Genomic DNA, 18,273 nt, shown 5'->3' with positions numbered 1-18,273 from the left:
TGCTTGCAAATTATGCGAGACAGGCTGAGCAGTTATGCATCTGCTGCTGTCATTTCACGCTAGACCTTTCTTTCTCTTGATTTAGTCTTCTAGGAAAGCTGAGATGGGAGCTATCTTACATTTCTCCTGTTGAGCCTGAGAGAAGGGAATACAAAAAAAGGTAGAGAGAAAACACAGCTGTAGCCTGGTGGTAAAGGTATCAGCTTGTTGGGACGTAGATAAGGGTTTTGCTGTCTGCTCACTGAATGCTTATGCTGCCTTCATTTAAAATAATAGATTAAAATAATATAAAGTGGTGTTTTCTAGCTCACTCTTGCAGAGGTATTTTTAATAAGTGTCTAAAGTTTTTGGCCAGTGATATTGCTGATAAGATCTTGAATTAACTTTGATAAATCCTGAATGTTTTCCAAGAGTTTATTCTTTAAAAAACTAAAAACTGCCCTCAACTGCACCTGTCACCCAAACCCAGTGATTCAAATTGTATAGTAACTGTTGAACATGGAGTCTGTAACACAAGTACAGCACCTGACAGAGGTTGTCCCATATCTTGTTTAAAGGCATAGGCTCAGCTATATGCAAGTGCTAGCAATATTTTTTTTTTCTTGTTCTGGAACATGGAAATGAACCTCATTCTTTATGCTGAGGCTTTTTTATGGCTTGAGGTTATTAGGGGCTGGAGCTGGGATAATCGAGATTCTGCGTTTAGTTGAGAATTATTTTTTAAGGTGGGTTTTTTTGTACAAATAAGTTTCTTAAAAGCATTAGTCTAAACAGGATTTATTAGCAATTGCTTGAAATTTCTTTGAAATGTAAATTTCATGCATATGGGTTTTTAGGAAAGATTTTTCTTGTTTGTTACAAATAAATCATTGTTAGTTTATTTATAATAGAAAATTTTGAATTTATGCATCAGTGTGGAAATACAAAGTTCCTTGTGATTTAGTGCTGTATGATGTCGTTGAACAGCTAAACAGTGTAACATTACTTCACAGAAGATGGATGCATCACAGAATTATAGAGAAGTCCCTTCCATGACTGAACTAGATCTTGAGTTGTCTTTAACCTTTGATATAGGAGCATTTGGGACTCCACAGACTGTTCTTGAGAGGCCCATGTCAGTTGATTAATAACAAAATCCTCAACCCACCGTATTATCAGTAGATTTATATTTGTTGCTGGATACTGCCTCTAAAGGAAAAATTTGTAGGGCTCAGAGAATCCAAAAAAGGATTCAGAACCATTTGTTGACTCTCCTCCCCTATCCTCACATCATGAGATTATTCAAACCCTTGTATACATTCACTTTCATTAAGCTTTTTTTTAAAGAGAGAAATGACAGTGCAGAGGAAATAGGCAGAGGCAAATGTAGGTGATACCTATGTGAAGAAACAGAAGTATAAGGACATAGAGGCTGGACATTAACAGGAGGTAAATGAAGAGAACAGTTGTTAGAGAAATGGGCATGAGGTTCAGGACACTAATTGTAAAACTCCCTTCAGTTTCAATGGGGCTGAATCAGGCTTTAAACTTAAAAAGTAGAACAGGAAGGCGAGGGAAGAGGTACTAGATTAAATGTTTGAAGTTAAATAAAAAGCAGTTCTTGATCTCAGATGAACAGACTGTTTATAAGTACTATGAGTTCAGAATCTTTGCTTTTGAATAGTGATTGTACATTTATTGACACATGAAAGGGACTGTAAACACATTACTTCCACAGCCTAGCTTGAGTTTATTGCAGAGCATGCGAATATTTTATGCTTTAACTGGTATGTTCTGTGGAAGATTTTTAAGAATAAAATAAATACAGTTTTACTATAACATTTAAGATGTTGAAATACTTAAAGTAATCATCTTAATAGCTATTAACTTTGAAAACAGAAGCATCTGGAAGCTTCTGGGTCAAGGGGAGTAGCTGCATGGCTGCTCCACTGTCATATGCCACACTGTTACTCTGATAGAAAATTAGGGGTTACTGTAGTTCCTCCACTTCCCTGAAGAGCCAGTGCTTTACAATGTATAACAAAACAAAATTACAAACTGAAGATCCATCTGTTCTCATTTCTTAGGTTTTAGAAACTGGACCTGTGGTTAACAGGGAGTAATGGTAACATGCTGAATACAGTAATATCTCCAAGGCCTTGCCCATTCAGAGCCTTGGTTTTCAGATTCTCAAAAGTGGAAGGAATTTCCCTTTTATTTCACCAGTGCAATATCAAGTTCCAGGTTTATAGCCTATCATGTCAGTTGATTTTGATTTTTAAATGGCAAACATATTAAGCCTTTAATTATTGGAAAAGTCAATTCCATATGTCACATGGTTTTAGTAACGAGCTTATTTTGCACTTATTCTAACTTATTGCTAAGATTGCTTGGTTTTGGTGTGTTTTATAAACTGTATTAAAGAGCTGATGTTAGATTAAAAGTATGAAGTATGATGATATGTTAATTTGCTTTGCTTGCAAGTGTGGGAGGGAAATATAGTAAGGAAATCCTATTGTTTTGGAGTCTTTGAGTATGTAAATATTTTATAATAATATGTTACAGTTCTATAATGTCTGTGTGTTTTACAAACTTATTAGACAGTACCAGTCTCATCAGACACTTACATACATTTACATCTATGAGTAGGACCTTCAGGATCAAGTCCTATTTATAGGAATTATATGGCCATTGCAGAGTGAGTCAAAATATGTGAGTATCCCCGAACTGAGCTCAGCAATATGGCATGACAGGAAAGAAGGAAGCTCTTCAATAGAAATTGTAATAAAAAGTTAGGTGGCCAAGTCTGCAGAGCTATTACCTTCTTTCTTGTAAAAAGGGCTCCACAGTGAACAAAAATAGAACCTGAGTGTTAGGTCACATCTGAAATATAGCACCTTTAGCAGCATTGATTCTGGTGATAAGAAAACCCTGGCAGGCATCTCTGTTAATAAAAGACATTCTTTGAGATGACAGAGTGGATCAAAGCATTTTAACTCTTGCATAGGATATTACCTTGTTCTAGACCCAAAGAAAATATTGCTGTCAATTGAGTTAATGCCATATATTGTATCATCCAGTTAATCTTCAGTGTTGTCTCTTTGCAATAATGACCCATCTTAATTAGATACTACAGTCTACTCATAACCAACTGAATTGTGGCTAAGGCATTTTTCTTAGCATTTATACATATAATCATGGGAAAGGTGCTGAATAGGGAAAAGCGAGTATTAGGTAGATTTAGAAATACAGAACATTTTCTGATGTGAAGGGTGTTTAATTATTGTATAATGTAGAATCCAATTATTTAAGAGGCTGCTGCTTTTCCTATGGTGTGTTACAATAGTGAAAAACATATTTGTGGTGGTCATTGCCTTTGAGAAATTTTTTTTTCCTACATCTGTTCATCAGGGCCCATGCTCAAGCCTCAAATTATGCTGCAAGCCTATTCTTACTCAACAAACTTCATGTTGTTTTTTAAATCACTTTGATGTGTTGCACCAGACAGGATTTCAAAATGAATACAGTGATTTAAAGCTGCATACATTAAGATTCTATTTTCCTTTTTAGATATCCACTCATAACAAAATTTTAAATTTCATACTTGTTTGGTTATACTTACTCCATATTTATGAGGAGATTAATTGTGGAATTTTTATGTAAATGGTTCGTAGTAAGCCTTGTTGGTATTTGGTTCTTTGCACCTCTCTGATTCGCTACTGATTTCTGCCTCTTTGCTTGATACTGAGCTATGTTTACAATTAATTATGTTCCTGAAAGAAACCAATATGAAGAGTGGTCAGAAGACTGTAGTACTATCTGGAGTAGATTTTACCATACAAATTTACTATCAAGCTGTAATAAGATATTTATAACTTTATTGCCCTGCTTCCTAGTGAGCAGTGATGATTTACTTTTTTGTGTTATCAAGTAGACTGCAATATACTTTGGTATTTCCCGTTCTTTTGGGCATTTCCCGTTTTAAAGTAAATATGCATTTTATGTGAGTATTCAATGAAATAATGTTGGTTTTTAACTGTGAAATACTATTACAATACTGTAGTGGTTATTTAAAGTTTTTACTTGATCTTTTGCTTTTGATTAATTTAAATTGAAAGATTCTACTTCAGTTACTTGAGGAGAGTTCGCATTCCATCACTCACATTGATACCTATGGGTAGTTTTTTTTTTAACATGCATTTTGTTTACGTATGAAATTTGAGTCTGACTCTTCTGAACACAATTACTATGAAAAGCTGTTTTAAAAAATAATTATGTTCTGAGTAAAATGTATACTTGAAAGGATGTGGCAGTTTCTGGGAGGGGCATGATCTTATGACTCGTTACTGCTGTATTGAATAAGTCATAAACTATTACTTTTGCACAGAGTAGGTCCTTTCATTCCAGTCTCTGATAACAAATGTATTTCTTCACTACAAAGAATCTTAGTACTCTCAAGCAAAATTTAACGGGCTGAAACTCTGATGGGACAATGTGAGAGAGTTGTCACTGTGGAGCAGCACTTGGAACTTCAAACAGCAATTTTTCTGTGCTAGTCCAAAAAGACCGACTGTCTCCAATATTGCTCTCTCCTGCATTTGTTTCCGAATGCTGAAAAAACAAAGGCAAAATGTCTGCCTAGTAAAGATCTAAGTGTAGTGCATACATTTGGTAATGGTTTTGTAAATATTCTCCACAAAGTTTGGCATTTTTTTACACCAATTTTGAACAAGGTGCTTGAAGTTGTTCAAAAAAAGTTTGTCAGTTTCAAGGGCTATGAGTAAAGAAAGGATTTTAAAAAGTAAAGGTAGTATTAAATAATTGCTGTAACGTGGGCTGTAGTTTGAAAGACTACATACGTTCTCCAAAGATTTGTTCAATTTAAATACTGCTCAGTATGTCTTTGCTGGTTATTTTTAGACTGGGACAGTGAGTGACTTCCTCTTGTCTGACCTTGAAAAAACTGAATGTAATGTCTACCAGTTTTATGCTTTAATTAAAAATGAGAAGAAACTATTTGATACAGGTGCCAACTGTTTCTTTTCTAATTTGTTTAAAGAGAGCTTCACATGATGTAGTACTAATATATGTGCCAAATACAGTTGGAAAGATGTAATTTAGCAAGGTATTTAAATGTACATTTTGGCTATCTCTACCTTGGTAACTCATTGAACACTTCTTGAAAGCCAGGGCTTATGTTAATATACTGTAGGTCTCTGTCCATAACTTTCTACTATTGTAACAAATGTCTTTGCGTTGTGCATCGCTGCAGGATAAAAAAAATCTTAAGACTATTTTTTTTTGGTAAAGATAGCTAAAAATCTAATAAATGTGTACGTGGTCCAATTTCTCCCCCTTTCCAAACCCTTGCATCACACAGATGCAGCATTTGTTTAATGTGAGCTGGACAGATCTCTAGCATACCATGGATCTTGCATGCATGTTGCATTTCACTAGAAGCTGAGAATTGGCTTTTAATTTTTTATTCTTCTGCTGAGTAGAGAATATATTCCTGGATAGCCGGTTGATAAATTCTTCCAGCCTTACATATGCAATTATACTTCATGTATGCCTGACTCTCCCATATGCATATACACATACATAGCATAACATTAAATAGCTAATGTACGCTTATAATGAAGCTGAAGCAAAAGATTATGATTTTTTGTTTTAGCCTGTTTGTTGCAGTCATTGTCTGATGAGTTTAGGGGCTTTAAAAGCATAGGAGATGATCAGAGGCTTGACCTTGACAGACCGGTATGCAACAGTGTTAAGATCTGATTCTGCCATGATTATATTACAGCTGAAAGAAGTCAGTGGGAATACTAGTGTAAACTACTTCTGTGAGTCAGTGATAATAAAAGAAACAAACCATTAATTTTTGGAAACAGAATATGTACACTATTTTCTAACTACACAGTCATTCCCTAAATGTGGAAAATCAAAAACTGCATAGGCCTTTTCTTACAATGTATTGATCACTATGTAAGCCTGTGTAAAAAATTTCAGAGGGAAGTTTCGTTGTCATGAGAGTCTATTTTGTTGGCACTTAGATTGACATCTCTTTATTGATGCCCTTTTAAATGCACCCTTATAAATGCTTTGGGATCTCTTGAACCATCAGTCATGGTGCTCTATCTTCTGACTGACGGAGAAATGAATTTTTCTGACCGTTCAGATAACTCTGTCCAGCACTGAATTTGCAGTGTAGGTTTAATATCTCAAATTCAGCTGGAAACAGAATAACCACACCAATGCAATGCTATGCCTGAGCTATTTAAATCTGTTTCTTGAGATACTTAGCTTAGGCATTTACTTGGCACTGCACTGCACAGTGTAGGCATACCTTGAAGCCACTATTATCTAACTGGAAGTGAGCATCTGAAAAGAATACTTAGAGCTGTATGTATAAGTGAACAGAGTTTTATTTGCTCTTGAAATCGGTATTTTTATTCAAGATACTGAATTCAGTCCTTGAGGTAAAGGTAAACCTCCTAAGTAATCCATAGAAAAGTAGAAATTGATAAAAGGGAACATAATTATTTTGTCTTTCCTGAGAGAAGGGAATTGATATGATATGTCTGAGGCAAACCACTCTGCAGTGTGGGCCCCAGGTTCTTTTCTTTGTAATGTGTGGTATATGGCTGAAAGAGCAAAATTAGACCACTAGGACTGGGTATTTTTATTGTAAGATAAAACAATCCCAATGCAAGGAAACTGCAGAATTCCATTATGGAGAAGAGGCAAAAAAAGCCAAATATAAAAACCTGTAAAACTATATTTTCCTAACCCCCCCCTCAGATTCCTGTGCATCACTGAAATAATATTTTTAAACCAAAAATGTGATGGGGTACCTGTTGCTCTGTTTTGGATGGTCAGTTCTCTGTTCAATAGAAAAACGTTTGGATTATTGTTTATAGGTAGGGTTACCAGTGACCTTTCAAAATGTCTCCCACTTTACATTATTTCTTTCTCTCTGTTCTACCTTTTCTTCCTCTAGAATGTTTGTTTCAATCTCTTGAGTAAAAGTTGGTTTATGATTTGTTGTGCTCTTCAGCCATGGATATTTTGTTGTTGTTGGGGGGGGAATAATACAATGTTTCGTGTGCTTTGTTAAGAATTCTTTTGTAATTAGAATTTTTGAACTAATAGATAGTTGACTGTCTGTCCTGTTTTTCAGGCTGCCATGAATCTTAGTCTTAAGCCTTAACTTAAACCCTATAAAAGTGATATGATTTCAGGCCAACTGCAAGCCATTTACAGGCAATGAAGACACTTAAAAGGAATGGAGTCTTGGAGACTCCAAAAGTCCTTGGAGACTTCAAGTGGTATAATATCTTCCACGTGACTTTTTATGGTTTAGTTTTAACCTGTTGCACATAGGCAAAATTCAGTTTTATTAGATAGATGCAGGAGGGAGAACTTGAGGGTGTAGGCGAGGTGTTGGAAGTGGTATAAAGACAGGTCAAGGCATTTGTAGTGGGTTGGGGACTCAAAGTTAATAGGACCTTTGGGTAGACTGGGCTCTCTTTTCACTGGGATCAAAAGTTGACTGCTTGTAAGTAGTCTTGTCCTTGCAGGAGGTCCTATTTGTTCTTCTGTGCCTGTGAGGCTACTAGGGGATGAGCCAGGTCTAGCTCCTACTGCAATGCTGGGAGAAAACAGTAAACTGGATTGTGAAGGCAAGAACAAGTATTTGCAGGGGAGAAGAGGATTTTTTGACTGTCTCCAAGAAGAGGGTGCATGGAAGTGCTTTCTTTAGGTATAGTTAGATGTGACCATGGGGAAAGTGATGACTAATTTTATGCTTTATGGTGTAGCATTGAAAATAGTATTAGCACAACTGTGGGAATTAATGTGAGAATGAGAAGTTAAAGACAAAGAGAGGTGAGAGGTTCTTGAGCCAGACTTGCTGGAGAAAATGTGATGTGCAGCTATGTGGGGCTTGCTTTCTGCAGGTGCAGTTCTACGGGGTGATCTGTTGTAATTTTGTATATAATTAGGATTTTCCTGTCTTTTTAGTCTATTGCATATCTTTAATATTGTAATTAATCTAAAATAATGCTAGAAATAGGAGAACTACTGATATTTTTATTTGGGTGTCATCTTTTTATAGGCTTTCTGCTGTGTCTCCCGTTCTGTAGTATTTTATATGATATACACAATTTGAAGTTACCCTTTTGAATGGACGTGCAACTGAAAGCTATGGAGTTATGTTTAAAATGTGGTGATCCTTGCTTGGTCTAATTTTCATATCCAAAGAACTGAATTCATGGCGGTTGTATTAACATAAATTTCTTCTGAGAGGAAATAAAATAATTAGAGTTCCATAAGCAGAAAGCTCTAAAAATCTGCAATTAGAAGAAAACTTTAAAAGAAGATGTGAAAAGACATAGCATCACTGGACCCCTCCTAATATTGTTTAGTTAGTTTGTTAAAAGGGAAAAATATAAACATGGACTATGCTTTTAGTCCTTATGTTTTGTTCCTGATAACAATTCATTGCATTTTCCAATAAACTAAACAGATCTATGGTGTGAAATAAATTACTTAGAAAATAGGTTGGGAGTCCTTATGGCTACTACAGGCAGTATTGGGAGCAATGCGAAATGGCTTATTAAACTTATGGTTATAGTAGCTTAGCTTTTGTGGAAATGGCTTATTAAACTTACAGTTATAGTAGCTTAGCTTTTGTGGCTTTCTGTATGAATATGCTCTTTCTGTGAACACTGAAAGGATCTGAAACTCCAGGTGGTAGACTGTAATTTCATACTTGGTGAAGAATGGTTCTCTGTTAGCGTAATGTAAAAGCAAAAATGTGCCTTGTCTGATTTTTTTTTTTCTTCTTTCTTCAGAAATTGAATTCACATTAGAATTCAATCTTTGTGATTGAGACATTATTAGGTTCTAACTCATTACGAAGTAATACATAATGAAATGGCAGTTGTGAAAATATGAAACAGGGCCTTGAATCTGACAGGAGGGAAAGGAGATGAAGTAAATCCAAAGCGTGCATCTGCCACTCCCTCATACTCTTCTCTAAAACTTTGCTTATGAGTTCCAAGGATTTGGGGTACAGCTGGTCTTACAGTGTAATGAAGTAGTGCCTTTTCCTTGCCTGAACATGTGACAGAAAGGTAGTTTATGATACTGTGAATTCACTAGTTTATTTACCAAAACATAGTCTACTGGAGTGTGCATTATGAGTGTTATCCCATTGCAATTTTCTTGTTTCTGTTCATTTTTCAATCACTCCTTCATTAAAATTTCCATTTTCTGTTTCTATTTTATTCTTTTGAGGAGTATTTGCACCATGTGTAGTTTTTAAAGGGAGTTAAAGGCAATTACCTCTATGTGTAAAAACTTGCTTACAAAGGTAATCAGTTTGATTATAAAAGATGTTTCTGAAGCATCTAAAGCATGTTTGTAAAGCATGTTTTGCTGAAAACTTTCCTTTGTCAGTTGTTAATTATCTTTCTTAATTTGTATCATAATTAGCTCTCGAGACCCAATAATGAGCTCCCACCCTAAACCGTAGGTATTTTACGAATGGAAACGTTTGAGATAATATGTTCTTCAGAGCTGTTTTTTCAAGTACACTTGCAGGTGTGTTAGATGTGGTCCTGATTATCAGCTCTGTCTTTCTATTCCTTTTTGTGGTGGCCCTTTCCAACCCATTCTACTATTGTGACTGGAAAAGAGCAGTTCTAAAATCAGCCTTCCTAGGCTAAATGAACAGGGAGTTAGTGATGCTAAAAAACCCCCTCACAATCATGTGGGGTTTGTATGGGCTTTCATTTAGTGTAGAAGTTCTCTGAGATGATTTCAGAATACATATATGTGTGCTTCCTCAGTTTCCCTCGTAGAGGCTGGATGTCTGCCTCCAGCAGAGGCAGCTGTACGTTGGGAGATTGCAGGACACCTGCCACAAGATCGGGACAGATGTGAAGATTTGTAGTTCTAGAAGCAGGCCCAGAGCTCTTCCCACCTGCAACATCTGCTTTGGCAAACTCTCACTCATATTAAGTAAATCTACATTTTCTTTTAACATACAGCTGCTGTATTTGTTTTACTAATGACAGTAGTCATTAGATGCTTTTGTATAGTGTTTCTAGTGAAAGCAGGTTGCTGGCAGCTGAATTAATTTTAAATAATTATTTGAACTTCACTTATTAAAAGAAGCAAATCTGCCTATTGGTGCAGAAGAGAAGCAAGGGGTTGTTTTCCTAGGGTATGTGTTCTGCCTAGCATCCCACTTCTTTCTAAAAGTATAGATTAGTATGATGAACTTCATACAAGAGAACATAAATATGTACGTAAAGGAAGAACAACACTTACAGTAGATGAAGGTTTTGTTGGGAATCTAGTTGACATATCTGGAGACACTTTGGAATTTCCCAGTTGATAACTATGGATTGAAATGCTGTTGCAATTATGGAATATCATCCATACCAACAGGATTCAAAAACATCATCGTTATCCGTATTGCAATACCAAAAGTAGTCTTTGTGTATAGCTTAATTTTAGACTAAGTTTGAAGAAGCCAGTTAGGGTACAAATGAGTTTTATGAAAACAGTGGTTTTATCTGTTGCAAAGTTCTTTGGAATAATTATCAATTGGCTTTCAGATTTTAAAATTTTAATTAAAATATGTATGTAATTAGTGATCACTCTAAATGTAACTGGATTTTTATTTCCCCAAAGCAGTGGTGTGTGTCTTTATCTTTTAAGTGCAAGTCTCTCTCTCTCATATGTATAATACATATGTTTGTATAAAAAAGGGGAACTGAAGATGAAAATTGGTTGACTAGACTGTCCCTCCCAGTTCAAATTTTGTCTGATTGACAGAATTTTGTTTGGTTCTGTTGGTTTTCAGTAGCAGCTGCTCAATACTCTTCTTGTGTATTTGCAGGCCTATGGGAGCCTGTAAAGCTTTGTGCACTGTTGCTGGGAGCTGCAGTATGATACAAGTTTTCACCATCAGTCAGCTGTCTAAAATGTGATTTTTTCACCATTTTTCTGTTTCCTGATCCTTGCAAAAAACCTGTCACCTGCTGGCCTGCCTTCCACTCTCCTCCCCCCTCCATACACTTTAATTATTCTTTATGCCTCTGTAGATGACTTACCCATCTGTTGTGAATTCTGCAATTAATTCTTAAATGGGATGAAATATTGTGTCTTCAAGGAACACTGGAGCAGATTTCCATCTACAGAAATGGGACGAAAGAAGAATCTAAAGGCATGGACAAAAGCTGTTCTACTTGAATTTAACATTAAGGTGTTTTTTTTTTTAGCAAATGCCACAATAAGAGTTTTGGGTGGAGTTTTGAGTTTGCTGCCCCTTATTACTAAAAAGGGATTTACCTGTCTTTGCCTCTGAATTATATTTGACTTTTGCTGACAAAACCTTCAGCCTCTAAACCCCTGACTAAATTGTGTCTCATCATTACTAAAATAATACTAATTTTCTTCTTTAGCCTCTTGCATTATGAAGGGAACTTGACCTCCTTTTTCATTAACAGTATCTTTATGAGACATATATAGGAGTAATTAGAAACATATACTGGATATATTAGAGCTGGGAAGGGTTGGGAATACAGCCAGCGGTCAGAACTTTGTGGTGTTGCTCTTTTTATTTGTGTATGTGTTGTTTTTTAGCAGTGTTCTCTATCAGGGTATCCCTAATGCTCTGTGAAGCTTTCTTGGCTTTTACAGCCTGGTGAACAAAAAAAGTTATCTGTTATCTGGAAAGTACTGAACCTCAAGAACCACAAGTGTAGCAGCTTAAGCATCATGATGCTTAAAGAAGCTTTTGCATCTTTGACTATTCAGGTTAGGCAGTCTCAATATTAACTTCCTGAGATTATGGAGGTGTCCTGCTTTCGGCTGGGATAGAGTTAATTTTCTTTCTAGTAGCTGGTATAGTGTTATGATTTGGATTCAGTATGAGAAGAATGTTGATAACACACTGATGTTTTCAGTTGTTGCTAAGTAGTGTTTAGACTAAGTCAAGGATTTTTAAGCTTTTCATGCCCAGCCGTCAAGAAGGCTGGAGGGGCACAAGAAGTTGGGAGGGGACACAGCCAGGAAAGCTGACCCAGACTGGCCAAAGGGATATTCCATACCATGTGATGTCATGCCCAATATCTAAACTGGGGGGAGCTGGTGGTGGGGTGGGTATCGCTGCTCAGGAAATAACTGGGCATTGGTCGGCAAGTGGTGACCAATTGCATTGTGCATCACTTGTTTTGTATATTCTTTTATTGTTATTCTTGTCATTTTATTATTGCTGTCATTATCATTATTATTTTCTTCATTTCTGTTCTATTAAACTGTTCTTATCTCAACCCACGAGTTTTACCTTTTTTTTCGCCAATTCTCTCCCCCATCCCCCTGGGTGGGGGGGAAGTGAATGAGCAGCTGTGTGGTGCTGTAGTTGCTGGCTGGTGTTAAACCATGACAAGAGGCTAAAATTCTTAGTCTAATTTTTCTTTGCTATTCTACAGTGAAATTCACTGATGATTTGTCTTCAGGTAGTAAAGGTGGTAAAGCTTCTGTATGACTAAGGAGGAAGAATGACTAAACACATTGCATACTTTTTTTAATCAAGAAATTTGATAGTCGTCAAATAAATCTGACATGAATATTGGGGCATTCACTTTTACCACAAATTAAAAAAGAAGAAATAAAAAGGAGATTGTTTATTTTTCAGTAGAGCTATTGTACTTCTGTTGGCATTTCTGAATGTTTGCTATGGATTTATATGGTTCTAAGCAGTAGATTTTTAGGAGTGGTATAAAAAATGAGTCTTAGACTAGAATTTTGGGATATAAACAGGTGGGTTTGGGGGATGTTGGTGGTTTTGGTTTTTTTTTTAAATTCTTTGGATAAAATAACCACTCATCTCCAGACTTGAAGGTTTAAGGTGGTAAATGCTTGGGCTCTTGTTTTGTTGTGACCCTTTCAGCTGGCACAGAACTTATTTTTGGATAAGATCTTACAAGAGACCAAATAATTTAAAACTGCTTGTCTTGAGAATACGTTCAAGTGATGGTTGTAGAAGACTAGTTGATGAGAAGACCATGTTTAAATCTACGGTTATCACAGTCTTGCTTATCATCATGGCTCCAATCCTGTAAAATATCAAAGTGGCTCAGAAGAAAAGGAAGTTTTTTGTTTTTTGGTTTGGTTGTTTTTTTTTTTTTTTTAGCTTAAAACAGAACAAGAGTTAATTCAACAGAATAGTCAATTAGAAATACATTGGTATAAGAGCAAACCTTGATGTTAAGCTCAACTAGAACTGCCTTTCTAGAGGTTTTTAGAATACTCCTGGAAGAAGGATTAATTTTGCAGAAAAATACTTTCTACTACACCTATCATTATAGGCTGATACCTTATTCCAAGCAGCAAATCTGAGTGACTTTCCAGATTTTTTTTTTCGTTGCTCTTTTTTCTCTTGGATAATCTTTCTTGTTTCCTTTTGTGACTGGTAAAGGATTCTGAACACTTCTAACTGAGCATCTGGTGCTGACAGTGACTTTTTCTTTGAATAAGAACTGGTTTCATTTATCTGTGTTTTATTTACTGTGAAAGAAAGCTTTTCCAAACAGGTCACAGACTATCCCACCTGTAAGATGCATCAAACACTCAACAAAAGAATGTTCTACTTGTCTCCTCCTTGGAATACGTATTTCATAAGGATGTAAAGTACCTCAACTCAAATTTAACCTGCTGTATTTGCTCAAGGAACTTAGCTAAAATCTGAGAGAGAGAAAGGTTTGTATTCAGCTGTGGTTTCTTGCCTACTTGATTCCATCTACCAGATTCCAGCTGTAGGTCACAGCACAGGTCCTTTGAATAGGGCAGCATGGCTTTAAGCGATACATTCAAGGATATTCCTTTGTCCTGGAAACTTATGAAGTTGATGATTCTTTGATATTTTAGTAGGGAAACCATTGTGGGAGATCTTGTGGTATAGCATTAATCATCTTATTAAGACTAATTCATAGCACTGCTCTGAGCATCAAAGCATTAATTCTTGCTTCCATGGCTTTCCTATGTAAAATATTGACTATTTAGGTCAAGATATGCAAACCAGTGTAATGTTTTTCTGTGAATAAAAAGGGAGATAGCACAACAAGTCATCATGAGATGGAGTCAGCTTCTGAAATTAATTTTCAACACCAGGTATTACTGTTCTGTCAATTCCTTGTGAAGACAGGACAACAAATAATCTTTAAAAGACCTTGTTGCAAGTCTTTCCTTTTTAGTGTGACTTTCGTGTGGGCCACGTTAAGTAAAAGGACCGGTAAATGTAAAATCTTACATTTTGGAGATGATAGAAGCCAAGCTTCTCGGTGGGGCATGTTTGTAATTATGAGAGGTTCTGTGTGTTAAGGAAATTCAAGCAGGAGGTGTCCATAGGCAGGCCATTACCTGTGGCTTTCTGTTGAAATAAGGTCAGACATAGACTGCTAGATGTACTAAAGTTTTGATTTGCCTTAGGAATTTTGTTCTTTTACTGTTTACACTAAAAACTAACTGCCTCCTTTCAAATGGATGTATGTAAGATTTTTGCTTGGTTGCTCAGCCTATTGCAGTTATTGAAGTCTCTTGCACTGCCTAGCCGGAGTAATTTGGACCACACCCCCACCCCAAACCACTGTGTATATTGTCACTTTCCATCACTTCTAGACCAGTAAAATTAAAAACATCTCTAGTGGAGTATAATAATCTAGAGAAAGTACTTGGTGTTGTTTTTAGGGACATTTACCATTAAATCAGGCTTTCATTTTAATGTTAAAGAATATTATACGTTCCTTAAGTATTTCAAAATGAACCATTGTGCTAAAAGAAAAGATTGTAGGGTATTTGCAGCATCAGAAATTTTTGTGGCTGTTGGAAAGCTAACAACAATGTTATTTGGATGGTATTTGAGAAATGTGCCTCAGACTGTGACCTGTGATACTTTGAAAGAAAGTTCCATTAGATATTAACTGATGTTGCAGAGATATTTTGTAACTTGCAAAGGATTTTTTTTGTGTTGCCTTCTTTTTTTGTATGCTTCCTAGAATTGGCCTTAGATGTGATGTAAGCCTTAGAAATGACTTGAAAGTAGATGATAATACTTTCATATCTAAAGCTGTTAAATTCATCCACAGCCATTAAAACACCCTAAGAATGGGCACTCCTATTTTGCTGTTCTCACCTACTAAAACAACACATCTTTGAAAAAAATATATTCTCTTGTTTCTGTTGCACTGGAGCTCCAATCTTTCATATTCTCAAACTGATTTTACTCCCAGTGAGGGTGATGATGCTTACTGTTCTTGCTAAGCCCTATCTAGATGTAGTTCAAAAAGAAGTAGTACAGATCATTAAATCAAAGTATTTTTCAGCTCTGGTCCTGTTGTCGAGCATGCTGCATTCCCTTTCATGTTGGCTTCATCATCAGATTTAATAAACATCATCTCCTTTCCATCGTAAGTCTTTCAATGAAATGCAAAGTCGTATTCTACCAGAAGAAAACACAGTCAGTGCATTCTTCCTGGATGAAGCAAGATGTGAACTAATCTTTTTTGAAACTTGCTTTCCAGTTAGCTCTGCACACATCTGATAGCAGTTGTATCTAAATTATGTTTCTGTAGATTGTTTTGCATGGTGCTCTCACAAAACACTGCAAAAACCTTTCCAAAGTGAAGATAGGACATCTGTTGCTTCCCTTTTATTTGCAAGGACAGTTATCTAATTTCTGTAATGATAGTGAAAAAATGTCGTGTATTCTTGTTGAATCGATGTAGGCTGTTAATTGCATCTGTGTTAGATTCTAGGTGCACACAAGTGGTTTGCTTATGTTTTCTAGTATTTGTGTGGAAACTTCATTTCAGTTAATTGATCTGTAGTTCTGTGGTTGCTTCTTTTTGATGAAGCTACGTGTGGGCACATACTTGATTAAATAGTAAATGTAGCTCACTGAATAAAAACAATCTGAAGTTAGTGCACGTGATCTCCTTAACTTGCAAGTGTAAAGAGAAAAGAGGCAGTAGAGCCAGCATCTGAGAAATGGCTCTCTGAAGCATTTTGAGTATGTTAGTGAGAATTAACATTGCCCCATTTGCCCTGATGCCTCTTCTGTGGTAAGACAGCTCGAGTTGCAGAAGTTACCGTGTTGTTTCTGATAAGTTAGGATCAGAATTTTTGTACTTCCTGGCCTACCCATCTTTTTGATTTTGGCTGTGTATGGCCCAGTAAACATGTCTTTTGTTTCATTATATTGTCAGTGGTTTGTATTAGAGCTCTACCAGTGATCTGATATATGAGGCAAGTTATTCTACCTTTGTCTACCTTCTTTTCACTGTTTGTTTTGTGTAGAGTTGGCCAGTTAGCTTTGAGCTTTAAGTGGCTTGCACCAAACATAGCTCTTGTGCTGGGGCTATAAACAATTCTCAATGATATTAGGCTGGCAAGAAGTCTTCTTGGCTATCAGGTTCCCTAAATACAGAAAGCAATGAACTGCTAAGGGTTTCCAGTATTTTTGCTATTGGGACCTGTCATATGCCCACCAGCCCACAGTGGTGAGAGCTCCAGGGACCATTCCTGCCAGTGAAACAATTTGTGTTGCTGTTTCGCCTTTTGCAACTGAGATTTTTGGTAGTTATGCAAAGATTTTAGTACATGACTTAAAAAGTGTGAAAAAGTTGGTCATCTCTGGCCTAGACACTAAACAGTTTTTCAGTGACTTTTGTGTTCATAAAATGCTAGTTCATCACCATGAGACCCAACTGCTGTTGTAATTGATGTTCCAGATAAACAGGAGACAGGAAATAGTCACAGATCATGAACATACATGCTCAGTTGTCATAACCTCAAATACCTGGTTCTGAAACTTGCTCACCTGGAGGCTTACTGTGAGACTTTTCCACAAGGGAAAAATTAAAAGTTAAAATAGGTAAAAATGACTAAATATTGGTGTGTTAAAACTAAGATTCATCCCAGGTATCTGGATGCCAGGGATAGGGAGCATGTAGCCGTGTTACTGTGGCACAGGTAAAGGGTTGTGACCTGCAAAATTCTATACAAAGTAGAGAATTTGATGGCTTCGACTGACTAATTGATATTATTCTAATAACACACTCAAACCATGGCATTTTGTGTGTATATTTTCTGTGTTAAAATGGTAAAGAAGGTAGTTGGCACAGATCCTAAAGTTTCTTACGCTGTTGTGAGAACTGCTAATCAAAAGAGAATGGGCCTCCTGCATCTTTCCCACCTTTTCTCCTTTCCCAGAATCATAAGGATGAGTATTTCTAGTATTCACATCATCTTTACTATGTCAGTCATTTGTACCCTGTAGAATAATGTTAGCGTCTGCTACCATCTGTAACTGCTTAGCACATTCTTCTCTTACCTTCATTTTTAGCTGTACATCCTTGACCCCTGGACCTAGCTGTGACCGGTTTAAGCTACATATCCCGTATGCTGGAGAAACACTCAAATGTAAGTTAAAAACTATTGCTATTGCATCTTGGCCTTTCTTTCAGTGTTCTGTATCGCACTGTTTTCCAGTGTGTCTAACTAATTTAATGAGTATCGAGATACTTCTGTATGTTGTTTTTTCTTAAAGCTTCAGCTCTAAGAACATGCAGCTTTAAGAATATCTAATTTTTAAGATAAGTTTACAGCCTTCCTTGACGTTACAGATTTGAAAATGAGTCCTAAAAGCCAAAAGTAACCCCCACTGCCACGTCCTCCCCCCGCCTCAGTATTTCTAATAAAATGTTATGTCTAAGACAATCTCATAACCATTTTTAGACTCACTTATGATTTGTATATGCTTTGTGTTGTTTCTTTCTCTTTTAGGAAGAATTCTTTATTAAGCTCCAATAAAAGAAGTCAGTCTGTTATTTTACTAGGTATCTCTAAACAATTAACTGGTATAATTGACCAGATTAGAGAAATGTGACTTTGGTTTTTCTGATTTTTTGGTGTGGTTAAATACTTCTTACCCTTGGAGAATCTGTAGATAGCTGGCTCATTTTCCCACTCATCAATTATTTTGTGTTTTGTTTCAAAGGGTTAAAATAAAATCTGCTTTTGTATGTTTTTAGAAGGTAAAAAACAGTTTCCTAAACACTTGAGTTGCTGAAAAATGGTAAAGTTGTATTGTTTTTTTGTATCTCTAACAACTGAAATACAAGAGAGGATGAAGAATTTCAGATAAAGTAAAATTTAAAGCTTGGCAGTTTTAGATTTTGGGCAGCCCTGGTGAAACCACATCTGGAGTACTGTGTCCAG

General features: G+C 36.2%; 1 protein-coding gene across 2 annotated transcripts in view; it reads left to right on the top strand.

Moving 5' to 3' along the window:
- The window catches only part of BABAM2 (BRISC and BRCA1 A complex member 2), a 184,097-nt gene that overhangs the window by 4,982 nt on the left and 160,842 nt on the right, over window positions 1–18,273 (top strand). For both annotated transcript variants that reach the window (XM_030035410.2, XM_030035409.2), the window contains exon 3: window positions 17,399–17,475. In XM_030035410.2, the coding sequence (XP_029891270.1) occupies window positions 17,399–17,475 (77 nt within the window). The remainder of the gene's footprint in view (window positions 1–17,398; window positions 17,476–18,273) is intronic.

This window comes from Aquila chrysaetos, chromosome 13 (genome assembly GCF_900496995.4).
Source record: "Aquila chrysaetos chrysaetos chromosome 13, bAquChr1.4, whole genome shotgun sequence".
NCBI classification, from domain to species: domain Eukaryota; kingdom Metazoa; phylum Chordata; class Aves; order Accipitriformes; family Accipitridae; genus Aquila; species Aquila chrysaetos.
The sequence above is the reverse complement of the archived record's forward strand: the minus strand, read 5'-3'. Positions and strand labels throughout refer to the sequence as shown.